We start from the raw sequence: 21,836 nt of genomic DNA, 5'->3' as shown, positions 1-21,836 counted from the left end.
CTCCAACAGTTATCAGAAGCTTTTTTGGATGACCAGGGAATAGTCTGCTTGGGAAAATGAATACCCTGTTGGGTGTTTTTATTTCTGTGTGTTCTCTCCCAATCTTTGTAGTTCTGCCCTCCATTAAATTGTGTGTCCTGCTTTAGATTGCATTTCCATTTCTTCTGAGATAATTAATACCTGTAACCACCACCTAGAACCAGTCATAGCTTTGGTAGCGTTCAGTTGTTTTGTGCCAGCTAAATGGCATTTATACATGAAAGGGCAAAACCTGGGGAGTCACATCTATCTGCAAGATTTGGGGTGTACATGTATTCCCCTGCAGCTTGGTTAGAATTACTATGTGATATTTCATCAAATTATTGGGTTCTTATTTTAAAGAATGAGTCACATATAAGGTTTGAAATTTTCCAGTTAGCTGGCTACAAGTAGGAAAAATTCTTTGAGTCTCCTGATAGTTTACCAAAGCTAGTAGTCTTACAGTTCCTGTCTGCAACTATGGTTCCTTCCTGAAAGTATTAAACATTTTGGAGTGAGTGACCAGAGTTAAAAATAAAAAGTTCTCCTGAGAATGATTGCTTCAGAGATTTACATGGAATAGAAACAAATGTATATGTTAAGTATGGAGTCTACAAGGGCATTTTTATTTGTTGCTTAAAATGTGTGAAGTACATAGAAAACAGTGGCTGCTATACAATTGATGAAAGAACTAAAGGAATGCTGCGTTTTCAGCGTTTTTAAACTTTCCTATAGAAAACAGCAATCGCAGTTTTTGACGTTGTGCTAGTTTCCTGGAAAGGCTCAGCAGTTACTACTGTCAGCATTTTCTTCACTGTGATTAATGCTGGTGAAGGTAGAGGATGTTTGGAACTTTCAAAGGAAGTCATACTGAGTGAAATCCTTGGGTAGGAAGTTAACCAGATCTTCAAACACTTAAAAATATCAGTATTGGGTGACATCCACGTATCAACAGGACTAAAATTGTTGACTTCTTTACTCTGTAGCCGTAAAGTAAATAAAGACTTAAGTCTTTATCAAGATACAAGATTCAGGGACTTCTTCTCTGCCTAGTGGTTAAGCCTGTGCTTCCACTGCAGGGGCTGAGGGTTCCATCCTTGGTTGGGGAACTAGGATCCTGCAGGCCACATGGTGCACCTCCCCCTCCCCCCAAAAGACTCATGATTCATTTACAAAAAATGTAACTGAAGTGGGATTATAAGAGAGCAGGCACAAAAACTGCCTTGTCTGAAACACAGTATCTGTACATCCTTCCTTTACGTTGTAACTATTAAGACAAAAAAGGAGGAAGGAACCAGAAAGTGTAAAGCCAAGCACTAATTGTGAAACATAATCCATAATAATGCTGTCATAGACACAAAGTTTAATATATTTTGATCTTCAGCTGATTCAGCTGGTAAATGAGTTGTGTCCTGAGCTTACTAGTCATTCATTAGGAAGCAGACTCCCCGGGTGTGCTTATAAAGAAACCTGTTTCCAGTAAATGTTCCTGTCTGATCAGATGTAGGAAGTGCTGGATGAAATTAGTAGACTCAAAGCAAATTTGTTATTCTTTAAATTGTATGATATTTGTAGGCACAGACACAATTGTGATTGATTGCTTAGACAGACATTAGGCTGATGGAGAGTGTCATTTTTAGCTAGTCAAAGAATTGGACATTGAAAAAGTAGTCTGGTTTTAGTTGGTTGAATTGTCTTATGGCAGAATTTTTTACCCTTTTTATTTTTTCTACCCTTTTTAATACATGTATACTATTGGATTAATATAGACAGTCCATTTGGTTCCTTTAACAACGTTTTCATAGTTTGATCACTAATGTATTCTAATAGATGCTGACTCAATGTCAATGGATTTCCTGATTTCCTTGATACATGAAGGTTTTTCCAAGCTTTCTTTAGTAACAAGAATTTTGAAAAAAAGCGATTCCCACATTGGCCCTCGCTATGTAATGTTAGTAGCATGACATCAGAGCCAATCTGTTTTCGAATAGTTTGTCATGAGACCATGGTCCCAGAGTTAAGTAACTGTAAAAGGATAGAAATCTCTAAAACAAATTCTTATGTGCCCCCATGCTATTCTAAGAGCTTGTGTGCTTAGTCTCTCAGTCGTGTCTAATTCTTTGCAGCCCCATGGACTGTAGCCCACCAGGCTTCTCTGTTCATGGGGATTCTCCAGGCAAGCATACTGGATGGGTTGCCATGCCTCACTTCAGGAGATCTTCCCGACCCAGGTATCAAACCCAGGTCTCCCTCATTGCAGACGCATTCTTTACTCTCTGGGCCGCCAGGGAAGCTTTAAGAGCTTGCCATTTATTAAACTGCTTAAACCTTTTATGCAGCACCTAATCATGCCTTGCTCCCCCTCATACAGGGATAGACACTTTCTCTTTTCTGTTTGCCACATGGACAGTTAAATCAAGTATAGTTTCAAAACCAAGACCGGAAAATCAAAGCTTAAAATGTTAAAAACTGATGAGCATTTAACTTAGATTTCTGAATCTAATATTGCTGAAGTTAAAAAAAATTTTTTTACCAAATTTTTTGATTTTAATACAGTCTCTTTCAGAGTCAACATTTTTTAAATTGAGGGTTCATCTTACAGTTGTACTCTTTACGCAAAAGCTTTTTGACATTGATGAGCATCTTAGAAATTGAGGCAGTGGTGGTTTATCAGGCACAGAGATGGGCTTTTCTTTTCCCCTGTTCTCTAAAGAAATTACATCAGCACCTGGGCCTTAGCTATTTGAATGTTTAGTGCTTTCTTGAAAGAAACACGCAGAGTGAGGTGGGCTCTTCCTTGGACCTGTAGCATTGAACTTTGTAGACTTTTTTCCCTTAAGCCTCCTGCAGCTACCTGGGCTCTGAAACCTGAAAGTTGTAATTTTTTTCTGCTTCTCCTTGTCTTGTCTGAAATCCTTATCTAAGGTGCGTGTGTCTTTTTGCCAGCTGTCCTTTATATTTTGCCAGAGTTTAATTTAAAAAAAGTTCTCCCTTTCTCCTTGTTGGACTTGTAAGAAAAACTTCTGAAAACAGTGCTCTCCAGTAGAACTGTGCAATAATGGAAATATCATTCTGTGCTTTCCAGCATGGTAGTCACATGTGGCAGTTGAGTACTTGAAATGAGATCAGTGTGACTGAGAAACTGAATTTTAAATTTTATTTACTAAGCTAAAGTAAATGGCTACATGTGACCATATTGGACAGTGTAGCAAACCTCTCAGTTCTAATTGTCAGATGTTGTTCAGCTCCTTTACAGAGCAAAATCAAACCAGATGAATGGTTTGATTTTCATCTCTACCTTTTAAGGTTGTATTCTGCCTTCCTGCCCTTCAGGTAAACTGTCCAATAAAGTCTAATCCTTATAGCTTCAATTTAATTTTCAAATTCTGTAACCTTTTCATCCCTTTTCTAAAACTTCAAAAAATAATAACTGCACATTTTCATAATACTGGTGAGAGCATATACCCAGTCATCTAGATTTTTAATGCTATGTTGCTGTATTTGTTTTAAACATTTTTAAAATTTAGGCTGTTATAATGGTTCATAAATATTCCAGTATGCATGCATCTTTAGAAAATAAGAAAAGCTTTTTATAATCACAGTAGCATTATAACATCCTGATAGTTAACAATTCCTCAATGTTCTGAAAACCAGTCCATATTCAGATTCCCCTTATTGTCCCTAAATGTTAATTTGGTTTGTTTAAAGCAGGATCCAGGCAAGATCTGTATGTTGCCTTCAGTTATGACTCTTGTAAGAAACATTCTAATTCTTACAGAGTTTGAGATTTACAGAAAAGTTGAAAAATGGTACAGAGATTCTTTGCACACTTTACCCAGATTTGTCAGTTCTTAATTTTTTTTTTTTTGTGCTACATTTGATTTATCCTCTTTCAGTACATTTTTTTTTACTGAACTGTTTGAAAGTGGTTTGTGGATATGATGCCTCTGCCACTACATACTCTGCTGCTGCTAAGTCACTTCAGTCGTGTCCAACTCTGTGTGACCCCACAGACGGCAGCCCACCAAGCTCTCCCGTCCCTGGGATTCTCCAGGCAAGAACACTGGAGTGGGTTGCCATTTCCTTCTCCAGTGCGTGAAAGTGAAGTTGCTCAGTCGTGTCCAACTCTTAACGACACCATGGACTGCGGCCCACCAGGCTCCTCCATCCATGGGATTTTCCAGGCAAGAGTACTGGAGTGGGGTGCCATTGCCTTCTCCTATACTACATACTCTAGTATGTGTTTAATAAGAATAACAAAATGGTCTTATACAGCCATACTGTAGTGATTGAGGTGAAGAATTTGACAGACTAGTGTTAACCTCAGGCTCAATTCAGATTTCATCAGTTGTTCCAGTAATGTTCTTTGTAAGAAAATTCAGGATCATGAATTGCATTGAGTTGTCCTGTCTCTTTTTAAAAGAATATAGGTCATTTTTCTTGTGGCATGTTCCCCATTTTGTGTTCGTCTGATGTGTCTTCCTGATTGACTTCAGGCTGTATGTCAGAATACTGCAGGAGTGATGTGTCCTTTGTAATGCTTCACATTGGGAAGGGAAGCACATGCTGTCATTTTGACTCATTGCTAGTTATGTTAACTTTTATCACAACCCTTGCATGAGGGTTGGGTCTAACAGTTTTCTTCACCATAAATCTCCTTTCCCTTTGTTTTGTGGGAAGATATTTTGAGACATTACAAATACTTGTTGTTTCTCAAAATTTCATCTGTTCTTGTATCCGTTGATGATTTTTGTCTGAATCAATTATTGTGTTAATTGCAAAATACTGACTTTTAAAGAATTCCATCAGTCTTTTACCATTTTTAAGTTAGCTTTCTTCTGCAAGGAACAACTTCTCCTGTTTTATTTATATTAGTGCAGAATCTTGGGTTTCATAAATCCTTTAATCTGTAATTATCTTGAAAAGTAATTAGCCATATACAATTAGTAAAGAAATGTTGTCCTTTTGTGTAAGAATATTTGAGCCTTTAGAACTATTGAGAGGCAGGAATGGCAGAGGCTTTCATTCTTTAAGAAAGTTTTTATTTGAGGAGCTATGGTTTAGTTGGGTAAATGGATCTGAAATAGTGGGGCATGGGCAGATTAGGAAAAATTGGGAAATTTTGGTTTTAGAAATGTATTGGGGGCTGGGGAGCGGTGTGTGCGTGTTTCTCTGACCCAGCTAGCTTCAACTCTTGGGCGCACTAAGGGAGAAAGTGCTTTCCACTTCAGCTCTTTCTTAGCCTTGAGCTCTTTAGGGTAAAGAGAATTATTTCTCCTGACCTTACACCTTCTGTTTGCATTAGCTTTCCTGGCTTGCTCCCTAAACAAAGGTTTAGGAGATATATTTGCCAAGTTTGTCAGAAAGCCTCAACAGTACTGTTCCATGTGCCCCTAAAAATAATAATTGAAGTAAAATGGGGTTACCTGGCGTGGATATATTACATGATTCCATGTTATGTGATTTTGAAGAGTCTTGTCTCTACCTGACTTTTAATTGGGTAAATTAAAGAGCAGAATTGGAAATTTTAAAGAGTAATTTCCTTTTCTCAAAAGAAAAAACAAACAAACATGCAGTGTCTACTAAGTTGAGCACAGAGAGACTAGTAATCTTTTTATCAGTAGTTCAAAGAAATTCACACCCTGAGTTTTAGCCAACTTCTAGCACAGCTGAATTAAGCAGATAAAATGCAAATTCAAAAAAAGCTAATCTTGAGCTGGCCAGAGTACTCATGTATTATATGTGCTAATAGTATCTATTGAGGCTTTACTATGTTCTGAAAGCACTTCGGTTAAATCCTCACAGTTGTGGGAAATGTACTATCATCTCATGTTTCAGATAAAGAAATGGTAGATATACAGAGATAACTGATTTACCTTTGGTCATTTATGTGGCAAAACTAGGGCTAAACCCAGACATTTTTTCTCGTATGAATCCACAAAACTGATTTTGGATGGCATTTGTAGTTTATAATCAGAGTTATGCATTTGTATGGTAATTGTCTATTTGAATGGAGAACCTTCTGTGTTCTCTGGATTGTGGGGAATCTGAAATAGTGTTTCTGACTACAAAACTAAGAATGCAGTGTCTTTTTTGTCTTTTGGCGTGTAATCTAAATTGGGGGGACAGGGGAAAAGGAAACAATTCTGTATCATTTGTAAAATATAATTCCAGGGCACTCCAGAGTTTGGGTGTGCTGATTAACATAAAATCTATTTACAGTCAACCCTCCTCTCCTTATCTGTGGTTTCCCATACATACAAAGGCCTTAACCAGCATCTGTGGACTTTTGATGTCTGCCAGGGCACCTGGAACCAATCTCCAGGGGGTAACTAGGGATGGATGACTACTTATTTTTTAGCATCTGAACTAGATTTAAGTGTCAAGTCTTAGAGTAGTGCCACTTACAGACTAGTATGCAGAATCCAGCCTGGAAACGAAACAAACTGCGAAGTTTGGTGACTTCTTCATAAGGGAGCAGTCAGTGGCTGTGTGCTTCTGTGCATGTGCCATTAGTGCTTTGGTTTTTTTTAACGGAGACTAGTGTTGTTTCTTTTTAAGGGAAACTGGAAATATATATATATTTTTAACCTGTGCATAGGGTATCTAAGATGGAAAAGTATCCCTAGTTGCTGGCGGGAGAGAGGTATTACTGGAAACGTGGAGTGAGTGCCTTTTTTTTTTTTTTGAGTGAGTGCCTTTTAATAGTAGTTATACCCGTTTATCACCCCACTCCAGTACTCTTGCCTGGAGAATCCCATGGATGGAGGAGCCTGGTAGGCTGCAGTCCATGGGGTCACACAGAGTCGGACACGACTGAGCGACTTCACTTTCACTTTTCACTTTCATGCATTGGAGAAGGAAATGGCAAGCCACTCCAGTGGTCTCGCCTGGAGAATCCCAGGGATGGGGAGCCTGGTGGGCTGCGGTTCATGGGGTCGCACAGAGTCACACATGACTGAAGCGACTTAGCAGCAGCAGCAGCAGCATACCCTTTTGTATAGAATGAATTCTTTGTCATATGCATGTCACAACTATTCAAAAAGAAAAAGATTCATTTTTTTGGACCGAAGGGTATTGACTCCATATTCTTATTTTATAAATAATAGTTATAAAATAATAAAAATTATTTGAAGTTTAAAAAGATACTTTATTATAGAAACTTCCAAGAATATCTCAGAATAGTCCCAACTTCAACAGTTGAGAGTCCCTTGGATACCATGGAGATCAAATGACTCAGTCCTAAAGGTAATCAACCCTGAATGTTCATTGGAAGAACTGAAGCTGAGGCTCCAATAGAGTTAAGCCACCTGATGGGAAGAGCTGACTCATTGGGAAAGATGTTGATGCTGGGGAAGATTCAGGGCAGAAGGAGAAGGGGACCAAAGAAGACATGGTTGGATGGCATCACCGACTCAATGGACAGGAGTTTGAGCCAAGTCCAGGAGATGGTGAAGGACAGAAGGGAACCTGGCATGCGGCAGTCCATGGGATCACAAAGACTCCAACACAGTTTAGCGACTGAACAACAAACAACTTCAAAAGTTGCTAATTGAGAGGATAAAAAATGTGGACAGTTTGAGTATTATTGTGTATTCTCTGAAAACAGCTGCAAGTATGTAGACGCTTAGCATGTTCTCTGAATTTATTAATGGTTTGTTCCACAATCTGTGATTCAGTTTCTGTGGTATATAGCTCATATACCATTCAGTTCAGTTCAGTTGCTCAGTTGTATCTGACTCATTGTGACCCCATGAATCACAGCACGCCAGGCCTCCCTATCCATCACCAACTCCCGGAGTCCACCCAAACCCATGTCCATTGTGTTGGTGATGCCATCCAACCATCTCATCCTCTGTCGTCCCCTTCTCTTCCTGCCCTCAATCTTTCCCAGCATCAGAGTCTTTTCAAATGAGTCAGCTTTCCGCATCAGGTGGCCAAAGTATTGGAGTTTCAACTTCAACATCAGTCCCTCCAGTGAACACCCAGGGCTGATCTTTAGAATGGACTGGTTGGATCTTCTTGCCGTCCAAGGGACTCTCAAGAGTCTTCTCCAACACCACAGTTCAAAAGCATCAATTCTTCGGCGCTCAGCTTTCTTTATAGTCCAACTCTCATATCCATACATGACCATTGGAAAAACCATAGCCTTGACTAGACGGACCTTTGTTGGCAAAGTAGTGTCTCTGCTTTTTAATATGCTGTCTAGGTTGGTCATAACTTTCCTTCCAAGGAGCAAGCTTCTTTTAATTTCATGGCTGCAATCACCATCTGCAGTGATTTTGGAGCCCAGAAAAATAAAGTCAGCCACTGTTTCCACTGTTTCCCCATCTGTTTGCCATGAAGTGATGGGACCGGATGCCATGATGTTAGTTTTCTGAATGTTGAGCTTTAAGCCAGCTTTTTCTCTCCTCTTTCACTTTCATCACCATTAGACCTTTATAACTGACTAGAATATTTTATGGCTAGTATATGTTGTTTTGAAAATGAAACCTGTTTAAAAACATTACAGTGTGTTGGGTTTTGTTCTTTGTCTGCACTGTGCAGCTTGTGGGACCCTAGTTCCCTGACAAGTGATCAAACCTGGGCTTGCAGCAGTGGAAGTGTGGAGTCCTAGCCACTGGATTGCCAGGAATTCCCTTCGTTGTATTTTAAAGTTTTAATCTACACAAATATCATTAGACATAGATATCTAGTATGATAACCCTTTTATGTGACCCCATTTTGAGAGTGCATCTAAACCAGAATTGTTTTGGGATGTTTTCCTTTTTAATAAACCCTTGGAAAATTTGGGAAGAATTGGTGAGTGTTCTGGGCTGGAAAAGGTCAGTTTTCATTGCAATCCCAAAGAAAGGCAATGCCAAAGAATGCTCAAACTGCTGCACAATTGCACTCATCTCACACGCTAGTAAAGTAATGCTCAAAATTCTCCAAGCCAGGCTTCAGCAATATGTGAACTGTGAAATTCCTGATGTTCAAGCTGGTTTTCGAAAAGGCAGAGGAACCAGAGATCAAATTGCCAACATCTGCTGGATCATGGAAAAAGCAAGAGAGTTCCAGAAAAACATCTATTTCTGCATTATTGACTATGCCAAAGCCTTTGACTGTGTGAACCAGAGATCAAATTGCCAACATCCGCTGGATCATGGAAAAAGCAAGAGAGTTCCAGAAAAACATCTATTTCTGCTTTATTGACTGTGCCAAAGCCTTTGACTGTGTGGATCACAATAAACTGTGGAAAATTCCGAAAGAGATGGGAATACCAGACCACCTGATCTGCCTCTTGAGAAATTTGTATGCAGGTCAGGAATCAACAGTTAGAACTGGACATGGAACAACAGACTGGTTCCAAATAGGAAAAGGAGTATGTCAAGGCTGTATGTTGTCACCCTGCTTACTTAACTTCTCTGCAGAGTACATCATGAGAAACGCTGGACTGGAAGAAACACAAGCTGGAATCAAGATTGCCGGGAGAAATATCAATAGCCTCAGATATGCAGATGACACCACCCTTATGGCAGAAAGTGAAGAGGAACTTAAAAGCCTCTTGATGAAAGTGAAAGAGGAGAGTGAAAAAGTTGGCTTAAAACTCAACATTCAGAAAACGAAGATCATGGCATCCGGTCCCATCACTTCATGGGAAATAGATGGGGAAACAGTGGAAACAGTGTCAGACTTTATTTTTTGGGGCTCCAAAATCACTGCAGATGGTGACTGCAGCCATGAAATTAAAAGATGCTTACTCCTTGGAAGGAAAGGTATGACCGACCTAGATAGCATATTCAAAAGCAGAGACATTACTTTGCCAACAAGGGTTCGTCTAGTCAAGGCTGTGGTTTTTCCAGTGGTCATGTATGGATGTGAGAGTTGGACTGTGAAGAAGGCTGAGCGCCGAAGAATTGATGCTTTTGAACTGTGGTGTTGGAGAAGACTCTTGAGAGTCCCTTGGATTGCAAGGAGATCCAACCAGTCCATTCTGAAGGAGATCAGCCCTGGGATTTCTTTGGAAGGAATGATGCTAAAGCTGAAACACAGTACTTTGGCCACCTCATGCGAAGAGTTGACTCATTGGAAAAGACTCTGGTGCTGGGAGGGGTTGGGGGCAGGAGGAGAAGGGGACGACAGAGGATGAGATGGCTGGATGGCATCACTGACTCGATGGACATGAGTCTGGGTGAACTCCGGGAGTTGGTGATGGACAGGGAGGCCTGGCATGCTGCGATGCATGGGGTTGCAAAGAGTCGGACACGACTGAGCGACTGAACTGAACTGGGCATTCTCACTGAGAAGTATCAGCAATGAGGAAAAATTCTTACTGACCTTATTTGAAGAGGTGGGAGAAAAAGTAACTTTTGTTAACCTATTGAAATAGGTCACTTATCCTAACAACTGGGAGAGGCTTTTTAGGAAGGAGAAATTTCCTATTTAGTTATGTAAATAGGCGTTACTTAAGTATGCTTCTTAAAATGTTTAAATGTGTAGATTGGTGAGGATTTGCCATCTAGTTTTTACTTAATTTTTTTTTAATAAAGTATAAATCTTTCATATGCAGTACAATGTTGATAGAGAAGGTTAAAAATATATATACACAGCTTTCTTGGTAGAATGTGTTTAATGAGAAAAAGTAAAAGTACTACATAGATTGAGGAGAAGTATCAGGAAGTGCCCCCACTTTGCACCAAATCTTTGCTTTTTTCTGCAAATAAAACAGCTATGAGGCTAAAGGTCTCTGCTGGCTTTTGAAGACATTTCTTGATGCATTTATCTGGAGATCTGGGAAAGAATAAAACACATGTTTCTTGACTTACCATTTTCCCTCCTCTTTATTATCTCATAGTGTTTTCTTTTCTTACAGTTAGTTGTCTTCTACCTACCTCTTATGTGGAGGAATAAAAAAGAATCTCTTGGAATCATTTAGTTCAGTGTGTTTGTGGTTTGCATCCTTGTTTTAATTTTACTGTTTGACTAGCACTGTTTATTTTTACTTTCTCAGACATTGTAGGATTTAAGCTGTGACAGCTGAGACTCAAAATTGCTTTTGGTAAATGCTTGGTAGTAACTTAGAGGCCTACAATTCTTTTAAAGAGTAGTTTAGAAGATAACTTGTTGCTTTTATGTATATGGTTCTGGGAGCTCTAGGATCTACTGAAATATTTTTTTAATTATTGGAAAGGTAACTCAATTAAACTTGAGCCTGAGGACTGGTCTACTCAGAAATACAAATGTATCCACCTCTTATGAAATTAGACAGCCTGGTTTGCATAAGGCATCCCTTAACCCCCGACAAGGTCCCTTCATGGATTGTTGAGGACCACTTCTTTATCTTCCTCCATTAGTTCTGAAACTGAATGTCACTAAAAGTTAAAGTTAGGAAGAAATGAAAATTGGTAATTCATAAAGTTGTAACCAAACTCACTTATAAGTTACATATCTCACAGCTTGTATACTTGCCTTGCACTACAGCATATACTTGAGCTTGTACAACTAGTTAATCTTCCACTTTATTACCATGTTTGTGTTAATAGTTAGACAATTGCTTGGTTACATACCCTGGTATTCAGTGACCAAGTTACTGTAACTATACTTTATCATTGTACCTACAGTCATTGAGGTGTAAGAGGGAAGTGAAATTACAATGTAGTCTCTTAATCTTACGTTGTATTCTTTTGAAATCCTGGACTGGTTATAGTTTAGCACTATTAGCAGAAGAGTTTGACAGAATAATTTATGTAAAAGACAGTTACCTTTAGGGCTTGCCAGGTGGCTCAGCAGTAAAGAATCCACCTGCCAGTGAAAGAGACATGGGTTCAATCCCTGGGTCAGGAAGATCCCCTGGAGTAGGAAATGGCAACCCACTGCAGTATCTTGCCTGGAAAATTCCGTGGACAGGGGAGGAGCCTGGAGGGCTACAGTCCGTGGGGTTGCACAGAGTTGGACAGGACTGAGTGACTGAGTACGCATCACAGTTACCTTGGCTCAGCTGGTCCAGAAAGAGTAGTGACAGTTTTCTTTTCCCATGCTTAAAAAAATTTTTTTTTTCGTCTTCCTGCTTTAAAATTTTTGTTTGTATTTTGTTCCATGTGAACTTGTTACCTATTGGAGGAAAAAAATAAAACCCTCCGGCTGGTCAAGGCTAAGAAAGCCTTCAGGTAGCCTTTGAGTGGTGGTCTATTATACTACATTTAGTCACCTAGAGAAATGACCCAGTCTGGTAGAAATCTCCTTCTCCTCTTGTTCTCAGTTATATATTTAACTAGTTTTTAAAGATGTGTCATCTTTAGATCTTGTATATTTGCTTAGCAAATTAATAGCTTCTGCATACACAAAGCAAATCTGATTCCATTATTTTCCTTGTTAAAATCCTGAAGTAGTTTCCTTAGGATCAATTCCTGATTCTTACTGGGGTACATCTATCTTACCAGTCTAGCCCATACTTGTGTTTGTAATCTTAATTCTCCAAAAACCTTTCATACATAATCTCTATTCCCAGTGTTACAAGAGCACTTAGAATTCCCTTAGCAGACCACACTTTTTTTTTTTTTAGTTATTTATTTAGCTGTTTTGGGTCTTCGTAGCAGCACATGGGCTTAGTTGCCCCACAGCATGTGAGATCTTAGTTCTCCAACCAGGGATCTAACCAGCATCCCCTGCATTGAAAGCAGATTCTTAACCAGTGGACCACCAGCAAAGCCGCAGCAGACCACACTTTCATATCTCTAGGCCTTAATATGTGCTCATCCTTCTGTGGTGTGTTCTCGAGTCTACTTCTGTTGAACACATTCACTCCCTTGCCTGTAGGCTTCCTTTGACTGGATCTCTCTTATTACGTATCTTTGTTTTGGCCCTTTTTGCCAAGTATTGTAACTTACTTGTCTGCTCTGGCTGATCCAAGTTACTTTAGACCAAGAACCCTGTGAAATTTTTAACTCTCTCATTTTATGCTATAATTTATCAATAATTTTCAGTTTCCTGAAGTCCAGTACATATGATCAAGTAACTACTAAATCCTAAAGGGGATTAGAGAGGACGATCTAATAGTTCAGAAATCCCAAGCCAAGAAACGTTGATTACCTCAGGTTCCTTGACCCATAAAGGCTACCTCTCAGATGTAGCTCTTACCTTTATATCTGTCTGTTCTTCCTCTTAGTTGTCACCAGATGGTTATACCTCTCAAGTTACAACTGCAGGATTATAACAAAACAATTGAAAACCATACTTGTTGGAAGAGAGAAGGTCCATTATATTAATTGCCTCATTTGAATCCGTGTAATGGAGTTGTCAATGTTGACCTTGAAGTAGTAATGGTTAAATGAGGATTTGTAATGATGACCACACATGAATATCAAGTCTTTCTAATTCACTTGGTAGCATGATTTATTAATGTTTTTTGTTTTTTTCTTCCCTCAGCTCCAGAACCTGGGTATAAACCCAGCAAACATTGGCTTCAGTACCTTGACTATGGAGTCAGACAAATTCATCTGCATTAGAGAGAAAGTAGGAGAGCAGGCCCAGGTGGTAATTATTGATATGAATGACCCAAGTAATCCAATTCGAAGACCAATTTCAGCAGACAGCGCCATCATGAATCCAGCCAGCAAAGTAATTGCACTAAAAGGTATAAACAGATTGTGTTTTTTTCTTAAAACTTTTCCTATAGGAATTTATTCAAATACAGTAATTAGAATCTTTTTTTAGTATATTAAGTTTGGTTAAACAGATCTGCAAAGTGAAAGCTGTTACTGTGATTTTTTAAACTATTTTCATGACTTTTACTTGGCATAATTCTGTGAGCTGTCTTACTTTCTACACATACTTGGAAAATTTTAAGATTTAGATTAAATGAATTTAAGCTTTATATCTGTGGTGTGGTAATATTATATTAAAAACATAACCCCATTTACAGAAGACACAAGAAATTAGTGATTTGTTTTCTGGAGTAAAATATACTTTACTAGTATTAGCAACTAAACATTGCAGAATTTTGTTATGGTGATAAACTTGCTCTTCATTCTGTGTCTTTTTTATATGTCAGGTTTGTGTTACATTTAACAAATTCTAAAACTGGCTTGAACTTAGACTGATTTTTAAAAGTGTGTGTGTATATATAGGTAGGTATTAACTTTTTGGAATCAATGGTGTTAGTTTATTCAGACTGACTTTTTAATTGTCATAGTAGGGAACTAACTCTACAACCTGGCAGTCCAAACAGAGTTTAGAGGCCCTCATACTTTCTGGGAGTCTTACGTTAATTTTTTTCCTTTGAACTTTAGACTGAAAGTAGAATTGACTATTTAAAACAGACTCTTACGAGGGCTAGGTAACTATCTCAACTTGAAAGAGACATTTAATTGGCTGTTTTTTGGTTTGTTGCTTTTCTTCTTGATAGTAGGAGGAAGTGTTCAGATTCTTGGTAATTTCTTGGTAAATTTGTGGGTGACTTGTTCCAGGTGCTGAAGTATTTAAATAGACTTGGTTTTTTCCACATGATTTATATTTTGTGTTTAGTAGTGACACTGTTTGGAAATTAAATTGATTGGGCGAGGGGTGGACTGAAAACATACTCAAAGAAGTCATTGTTACATCTCTGCAAGATAGAAGTTGATCTCATCTCTGGGAAAGATGGTCCAGATTTTACCTGGGATACTTGTTCTGTGGCAGTGGTCTGTTATTTGCAGTACATATTTAAGGTAGTAAGTTCCCTTCAGCCTCCTTAAAGAATTTAAATTCAATTGCTTAACAGCTCTCATTCCTCTATTAAAAGGCCATCGTTTTAATTTTCTCATAATTCTTTTCTATTTTTAATGTTATTGTTATTTTATCACATTTCTTAATGCTTTCTTATGTGTGCAGATGGTGAGTTTTCTTAAATTAGATTGTATTAGTTATTGTCCTGTTTTATAAAAAGAATAAATTGAAAGAGTTTTCAGAGCCCCATACAGTAATACCATTATAGATCTGTGCCTTTGTGTCTACACTACATAGTTAAGCTGTCAACCCTTGCCCTCCTCCCCAAAACACCCCATGTACATATGTTCCAACCTCTTTCACATAAAGAATAAAACATGTAATTAACTAGGGGTTGGGGAAGAAACAAAGGAAATTTAAGTTATTCCCAAATATGGCTTCCTTCTGAATCCAGTTTCAAATCCCTTAGTTTCTTTTTATAAACAGGACCGTAACTCTCACAATTGTTCAAGTCTGGTTGTGGTTTACATATTGTGTGGGATGGGGATAACATTCTTCATTTTATGGAAGAAGTTTTTACCCATGTAGTAATTAAGGAGGGTTGTGGTACAAAGCTGTATGTTTTGTGTCCCGTCCCATCCCTCTCTCCACCCCCACTCCCTTACTACCTTATAATTTTTGCTCTTCAGGAGCCAAATTCTCTGAGGCTCAGGAATGGAGTTTTCCTTAGTCTCTAAGGACTAATACGAATTAGGCAGCCTAATGTTAGCTGTGGGCTTTGATCTCTATTAACTTAACCCAAATCACTTTTTGGATTGTGATGGGTCTCAAATTTTCAGTATAAACCTTTGCATCTGACTCAGTGAACTCTTAACATTCACAGCAGGTTTCATCCTCTTTTACTAAATGTTTGCTGTTTTAACTGGTTGAAGCTTGAATTTTGTTCTTACCTTTAATATATTAACATCTGAAACCTTCCTCCTTTGTCTTCCTCTCCTTTTCTGTAGCACCTCTACCTTCCCTTTGTATCTTAAACCAATACAGTGTAGCATGCACCTCTCTCATGTGTTAGTGGTACAGGTAGAGTTGAAGTAGATCCTCTTCCAAAGAAGTTTCCACAAGATATATTTGAATGGGGGATGGCTGCCTTTTAAAAAGTAGACGTTTTCCCCATGTGCTTGAATCAGATTTGTTTTTTTCTGTGTACCAACCATTTTTTTTCTGTGTACCAACCATTAAGTTTATGGGTAAGCATTCTTAATTAAGTATGAAGGTTACAACTTGTTTTTCATCATTAAGGGAGCTGTTCATTTTTAGTTGGGATTTAAAACTCTTTGGAAGTAATACTATCTGTTTCAAGTGTATTTATTAGAGGTGATAGTTTTTGCTTCACGTTTAGGTGTAGATTGCTCAGTCCCAGCTCCTCAGTGGTTGCAGCTCTGTCACTGTGACTACTGTAGATGTTATTAGTCTCACGCTAGGACCATTTTGTTTGGAAGTTACAGATTTTGATGCAGAGATAGTCTGATCTAGCTAGATACTAATTTATCTTGAGCTTTGGTTTCTTAGTGATTCATAATTCTTACTTTTGTTTTTAGCTGGGAAAACTCTCCAGATATTTAACATTGAAATGAAAAGTAAAATGAAGGCCCATACCATGACTGATGATGTCACCTTCTGGAAATGGATCTCTTTGAATACGGTTGCTCTTGTTACGGATAATGCAGTTTATCATTGGAGTATGGAAGGAGAGTCGCAGCCGGTGAAAATGTTTGATCGCCACTCTAGCCTCGCAGGGTGCCAGATTATCAATTATCGAACTGATGCAAAGCAAAAGTGGTTACTTCTGACTGGCATATCTGCACAGGTAACATTTTTCTAGTTTTGAATAAATAAAAGGTCTAGAGAATTTATGTGCTTGAAATGTAGTTTATTTTGAAATTGGATCTTCTTTGCCCATCTGACTCCCCCCCCCTTTTTTTAAAAAAGAAATAAAAGTTGCTGGTTTAATCCCTTATACTGTCATACAGGTTGGAGTACTCTTAGCAAGGTGTTTTGAGGTCTTCTCTGCGGGTTGAGGGAATGAGTTTGAGTGATTTGGAATTTATTGTGGATATTTACTGCAGAATGAGTACTCCTGCTGCTACTGCTAAGTCACTTCAGTCGTGTCCGACTCTGTGTGACCCCATAGACGGCAGCCCACCAGGCTCCCCAGTCCCTGGGATTCTCCAGGCAAGAACACTGGAGTGGGTTGCCATTTCCTTCTCCAATGTATGAAAGTGAAAAAGTGAAAGTGAAGTCACTCAGTCGTGTCCGACTCTTAGCGACCCCATGGACTGCAGCCTACCAGGCTCCTCTGCCCATGGGATTTTCCAGCAAGAGTACTGGAGTGGGGTGCCATTGCCTTCTCCGAGTACTCCTATATCTTTCTTTTTTTAAAAAAAAAAGATAGTGTAAAAAGATGGTTGTATGTGAGGCACATTTTAAACATTCATGTTAAGCTTTAATAGAATGTTTGCAACTAAATTTTAAATTAAGTATCAAATCTACATTGAGAGAAAAGGAATTGTAAATCCTTCTAAAGATGATAAAGTGTTTTAATTATTTCACTGATTATTGTATCTGAAAGTTACTGGTTCGTTGGGACCCTAAACTTTATTCTGCTTGATCTTTTGTAGCAAAATCGTGTGGTGGGAGCTATGCAGTTGTATTCTGTAGATAGGAAAGTGTCTCAGCCCATTGAGGGACACGCGGCTAGCTTCGCACAATTCAAGATGGAAGGCAATGCAGAAGAGTCAACGTTGTTTTGTTTTGCAGTACGGGGTCAAGCGGGAGGGAAGGTAAGTTTTGCCTCTGGAAATTGTTTTAATGAGAATTTGCCTTTTGTCTTTCTGTTACTAATTAATTTGTTATCTGATTCCAAAATAGTCTTCTCTTTTGTTAATTTGTTTTTAACATTCAGATTGGTGGTGATTTAATTTCTTTAAATTCTGTTTCTGGTGATACTTGTCTAAAGTGAATGTTTCTTAAGCAACTTGTTTGTGTCTGCTGTTTATAGATTTTATTTCATTGCCTTTACCAAAGGCTTTCCTGTGCATTAAGAATCACGAGGGTGGCTAAAATGTACATTTGTATGCCTTCCATCTAGAGAGTCTGATTCAGTAAGTGGAGCTCATAATGTGCATTTTAAATGCTGTAGATGACTAGGTAGAGTGGACCACAATTTCAGTACCGTTGCCTTAAATCAGAGCTTCTCAACACTGACTACGTTGAAATCACTTGGACAAGTTGAAGTGCTTTGCAGGGTTCTTAATTGCAGACAATAGAAACAGGGGATGGTTGCTTAGAGCATAAAGTTTAATAATGAAGGTATAGTGGGTAGTTTGCATTAGCTAAGAAGGTTTAGAACCAAGCTGGGAGAATTAGGAGGAATAAGGGAGAGTGGGCAGCAGCCAGAAGCCCTGGCGCAGAGCTCTGAGGCCCTGCTGCTGCTGCGATTGCACTGCTGGATGCCCGCTTGGCACGACTGCCCCTGGAAACGCAGTCTGACTGCTCTTCTCATCGCCATAGCAGGTTCTCTGAAGTCTTAATATATTTTCCATGCTAAGTAGTTTTAAAAAATCAAGATAGAGATTGCTTAAAATACAGTAATCAGTAACCTGTAATCTGGGCGGGAACATATGTACAGAGGTAGCGTTCTCCCTAAAAGTTTAGAGTAATAATCCCTGAACCAAGGAATGTTCCTACCAGCCTCTCAGTAGGCTAAGGATAAAAAATACAATTTAGATATTTAGATCTGAATTGATGAATTTTAAACAAAAAACCCATATACATTAGAAATTAGATGCACTAATTAAGACATAAGGCTGTGACATTTTTTGAAAAGTCCTCCTAAGAAAAAACCTTGTGTATAATTTTTGTAGTATCAGAAAACCAGTTTATAGGTTCTTGAGCTTACTTGATATATTGTGCTATATATTTTATAGTCGGCCATGGTTTTTTTAAGGGAAGGCAATTTTTTCAGTATGGCTAGTCATTCTAATTTAAGGATGAGACCCTGTAACTTTCATATGGTTATATATCTTGGAAACCGAGTTATTTTTTAAGTCCATTCCTCACATGACTAAGCAAAATATATAGTAGTCTTCCATTAACATTATTTGCTCTCTCTTGCCATTGCTTGCTGATGTACAGCATCAGACATTTTAAACCAGAATGTTCTCATCCAGATTTCTGAGGTGTCTGTGATTAAAGCGACTACTCATGTTGAGTCTATACTTATCTGTATTTAGAGTAGGTGTGGGCAGAGAAGACTTTAATAACTTCAGTTAGATTTCTATTTGGAAAATTTAATTGTAATCGAAAGCCATGAGAATGCATTTTTGTGTGTATTGTTTTACCATTCTTTAAGGTAGATTGAGATGTGGTTGAGCTGTTCAACTGACTTCTTAAAATTTTTATCTTGAAGTAATACATATTATTCGTGGGAAACGATCCTGTGCTCTTTTCCTAGTTTACCTTAATGGTTACGTCTTACATAGCCATTTAGTACATTTGACAAACCAGAAATCGACATTGGTTCAATTATATAATTGTGTAATTTTGTCATGTATAGATTGAAGATACATACTATTCCATTACCACAAAGATTACCTTCTTGCTACCCCTTTATAGTCACAACCACTTACTGCTAGCTTGCCATCTCTAACCCCTGTAAATCACTAATTTACTTTTCATTTCTGAAATTTTGTCTCTTCAAGAATGCTTTATAAGTTGAATCATATAGTATGCGATCTTATGAAGAGTAGCCATTTTTTATGTGTTTCCACTGGACATTGTGTCTGAAAGTTCATTTTATTACTGAGGAGTGTTCCATAGTATGGTTGTTACCATATAGTTTCAGTTCAGTTCAGTCGCTCAGTCATGTCCGACTCTTTGCGACCCCATGAACCACAGCACTCCAGGCCTTAGGGTTCAGCTATTTAGGACATTTGGTTGTTTTCACAAATAAAGCTGCTGTGGTCCTTTTTAGCAGTTGATCATAAGTTTTACTTTTCTTTTGAACAGTTACATATCATTGAAGTTGGCACACCACCAACAGGGAACCAACCATTTCCAAAGAAGGCAGTGGATGTTTTCTTTCCTCCAGAAGCACAAAATGACTTTCCTGTTGCAATGCAGGTATTTTAAGCAAAACAAAGGAACTTGAAATTTGTTTTCTAAACACGAGTAATTAAAAAAGTACTACTGACAGTATAATTTTAAGTGGTGCCTTTACTCAGAAATAGCGAAACTTTGTAAAGTAATACTTCTTTATGTAATACATAAATTGGGTTATCCCAGGTTCTTCAAAATTATGTTTTCTCTTTTATCTTATACAGTTTACTAATATTCTTGTGTTTTATGTAAGAGCTTGGGACATTGCATATTTGAATCTGCAGTAAAAATGAAGAAACCATAAATACTAGTTTTTAATTTTTCATAAAAGCCTCTTGTCAAAATCCTAGAATTTTACCATCTCTGAAATGGAATGGGACTAAACTTTCTGATTGTTCATTATTACTGAAGTACTTATTTTCTTTATACAGATCAGTGAAAAGCATGATGTAGTATTCTTGATTACGAAGTATGGTTACATCCACCTCTATGACCTTGAGACTGGTACCTGCATCTACATGAATAGAATCAGTGGAGAAACGATCTTTGTCACTGCACCTCATGAAGCCACAGCTGGAATAATTGGAGTAAACAGAAAGGGACAGGTAAGGACACGTTGAAAATCAAATTAGGTGATAAAAGAAAATAACACTTACTACGGTTAGCCTTTTGCCAAAAAGTAAATGGTAATTTTGGATGTCAGAAAATAATGTATATCTAAAAATACAGATGCATATATATATTATATACTACTATGTACTCTGCAATGTCTCTTTAACTGTATCTCAAAGAGAAGGAACTATTTGGCATATAGTATAGCCACCTAAGGATTGTGTTTGTGTCTCTGTTATCAAGAGAAGTGGCTCTTCATGCAAAGAAATTGATAGGGTGACATCTGACAGATTATATACTTTTTTTTTGTATACTAAGATTGTATACTAAGATCCCAGGGCTTGTGGGATCTTAGTTGCTTAACCAGAGATTGAACCCAGGCCCCAGTAGTGGTGAGTCCTAGGGCTGGACCACCAGGGGATTCCAAGACTGTATACTTTTTATAGAGTTTGCTTCCTGTAATCTGTAAGACTCATTATCAACTACAAGGAAAAAAATTCTTCCTTTGTCTTTTTTCTCACCTCTTTAATTATTACTGAATGTTTAATGTGGGAAGGTGATATGTTACAGTAGCTCTGGTAGGTTCAGTGGGGTACTTGAAAAGTTACCCAGTTTGCTGTTCTGACTTGTCACATTTGACAAACCTCCTCACACCACCTAACCCAAGTGATCTTTTTTTCTGTATTTTAGTGTTTTAATGTAATTTAAAATATTATGCCTAGAAGTATCTTTTTCCCTAAAAAAAATGGTTAAATGTTATTGACCTTTCCTTTTGTTTGTTTTCCTCCAAATTATTGTTTTTCCTCAATGGTAAATGAAAGCAGATAGGTTTTTTTTTCCTCCTTTATTCTATTAATTTTCAGAACATAGTATGTATGTGAAGAAAGAAATACTGTAGAGAAAGGGAGTCTCTCCCTACTCATCCATCCTCTCCATTGGTTCCACACCTGATTAGGTGCTTCTGCTTTAGGGAGCCCTCCCCATGGCACTTAACACAGTGAGTTACAGTTGCTTGTTTAACTACTTCGTCACTGTTCTTCCTTAGGAAAGGGGCTTTTCTTTGTTCAATTGTATTTCTGCACTAGTCAGTGTCTGGCACAAAAGCCACTTTAAAAATTCAGTAGCATTCATTTATTGAGTTGAATGTGCCTCTCGTGGAAAAATCAGGAATGAATGTGTCTTTTGGTGAACTAGATTACTGATAATTTATAATCATAAAGTTGTTAAACCAGAGATAATTGTTTTAACTAAAATATCCTGAAAATTTTACCATTATATATTAATATTCATAACTTTGATTATTGATTATTTCCCTTCCCTCTCTCCACAAGTTTTCTTTGCCAACTGCTTTGAATAAGATGAAT

The 21,836-nt window shown here is 38.0% G+C and overlaps 1 protein-coding gene across 4 annotated transcripts in view; it reads left to right on the top strand.

The window, feature by feature from the left end:
- The window catches only part of CLTC (clathrin heavy chain), a 70,527-nt gene that overhangs the window by 9,736 nt on the left and 38,955 nt on the right, over positions 1–21,836 (top strand). For all 4 annotated transcript variants that reach the window (XM_070390568.1, XM_070390570.1, XM_070390567.1 and 1 more), the window contains exons 2-6: positions 13,426–13,633; positions 16,302–16,570; positions 17,382–17,543; positions 19,771–19,884; positions 20,292–20,465. In XM_070390568.1, coding sequence (XP_070246669.1) covers positions 13,426–13,633; positions 16,302–16,570; positions 17,382–17,543; positions 19,771–19,884; positions 20,292–20,465 — 927 coding nt within the window. The remainder of the gene's footprint in view (positions 1–13,425; positions 13,634–16,301; positions 16,571–17,381; positions 17,544–19,770; positions 19,885–20,291; positions 20,466–21,836) is intronic.

This window comes from Bos mutus, chromosome 19 (assembly GCF_027580195.1).
Source record: "Bos mutus isolate GX-2022 chromosome 19, NWIPB_WYAK_1.1, whole genome shotgun sequence".
NCBI lineage: Eukaryota > Metazoa > Chordata > Mammalia > Artiodactyla > Bovidae > Bos > Bos mutus.
The sequence above is the reverse complement of the archived record's forward strand: the minus strand, read 5'-3'. Positions and strand labels throughout refer to the sequence as shown.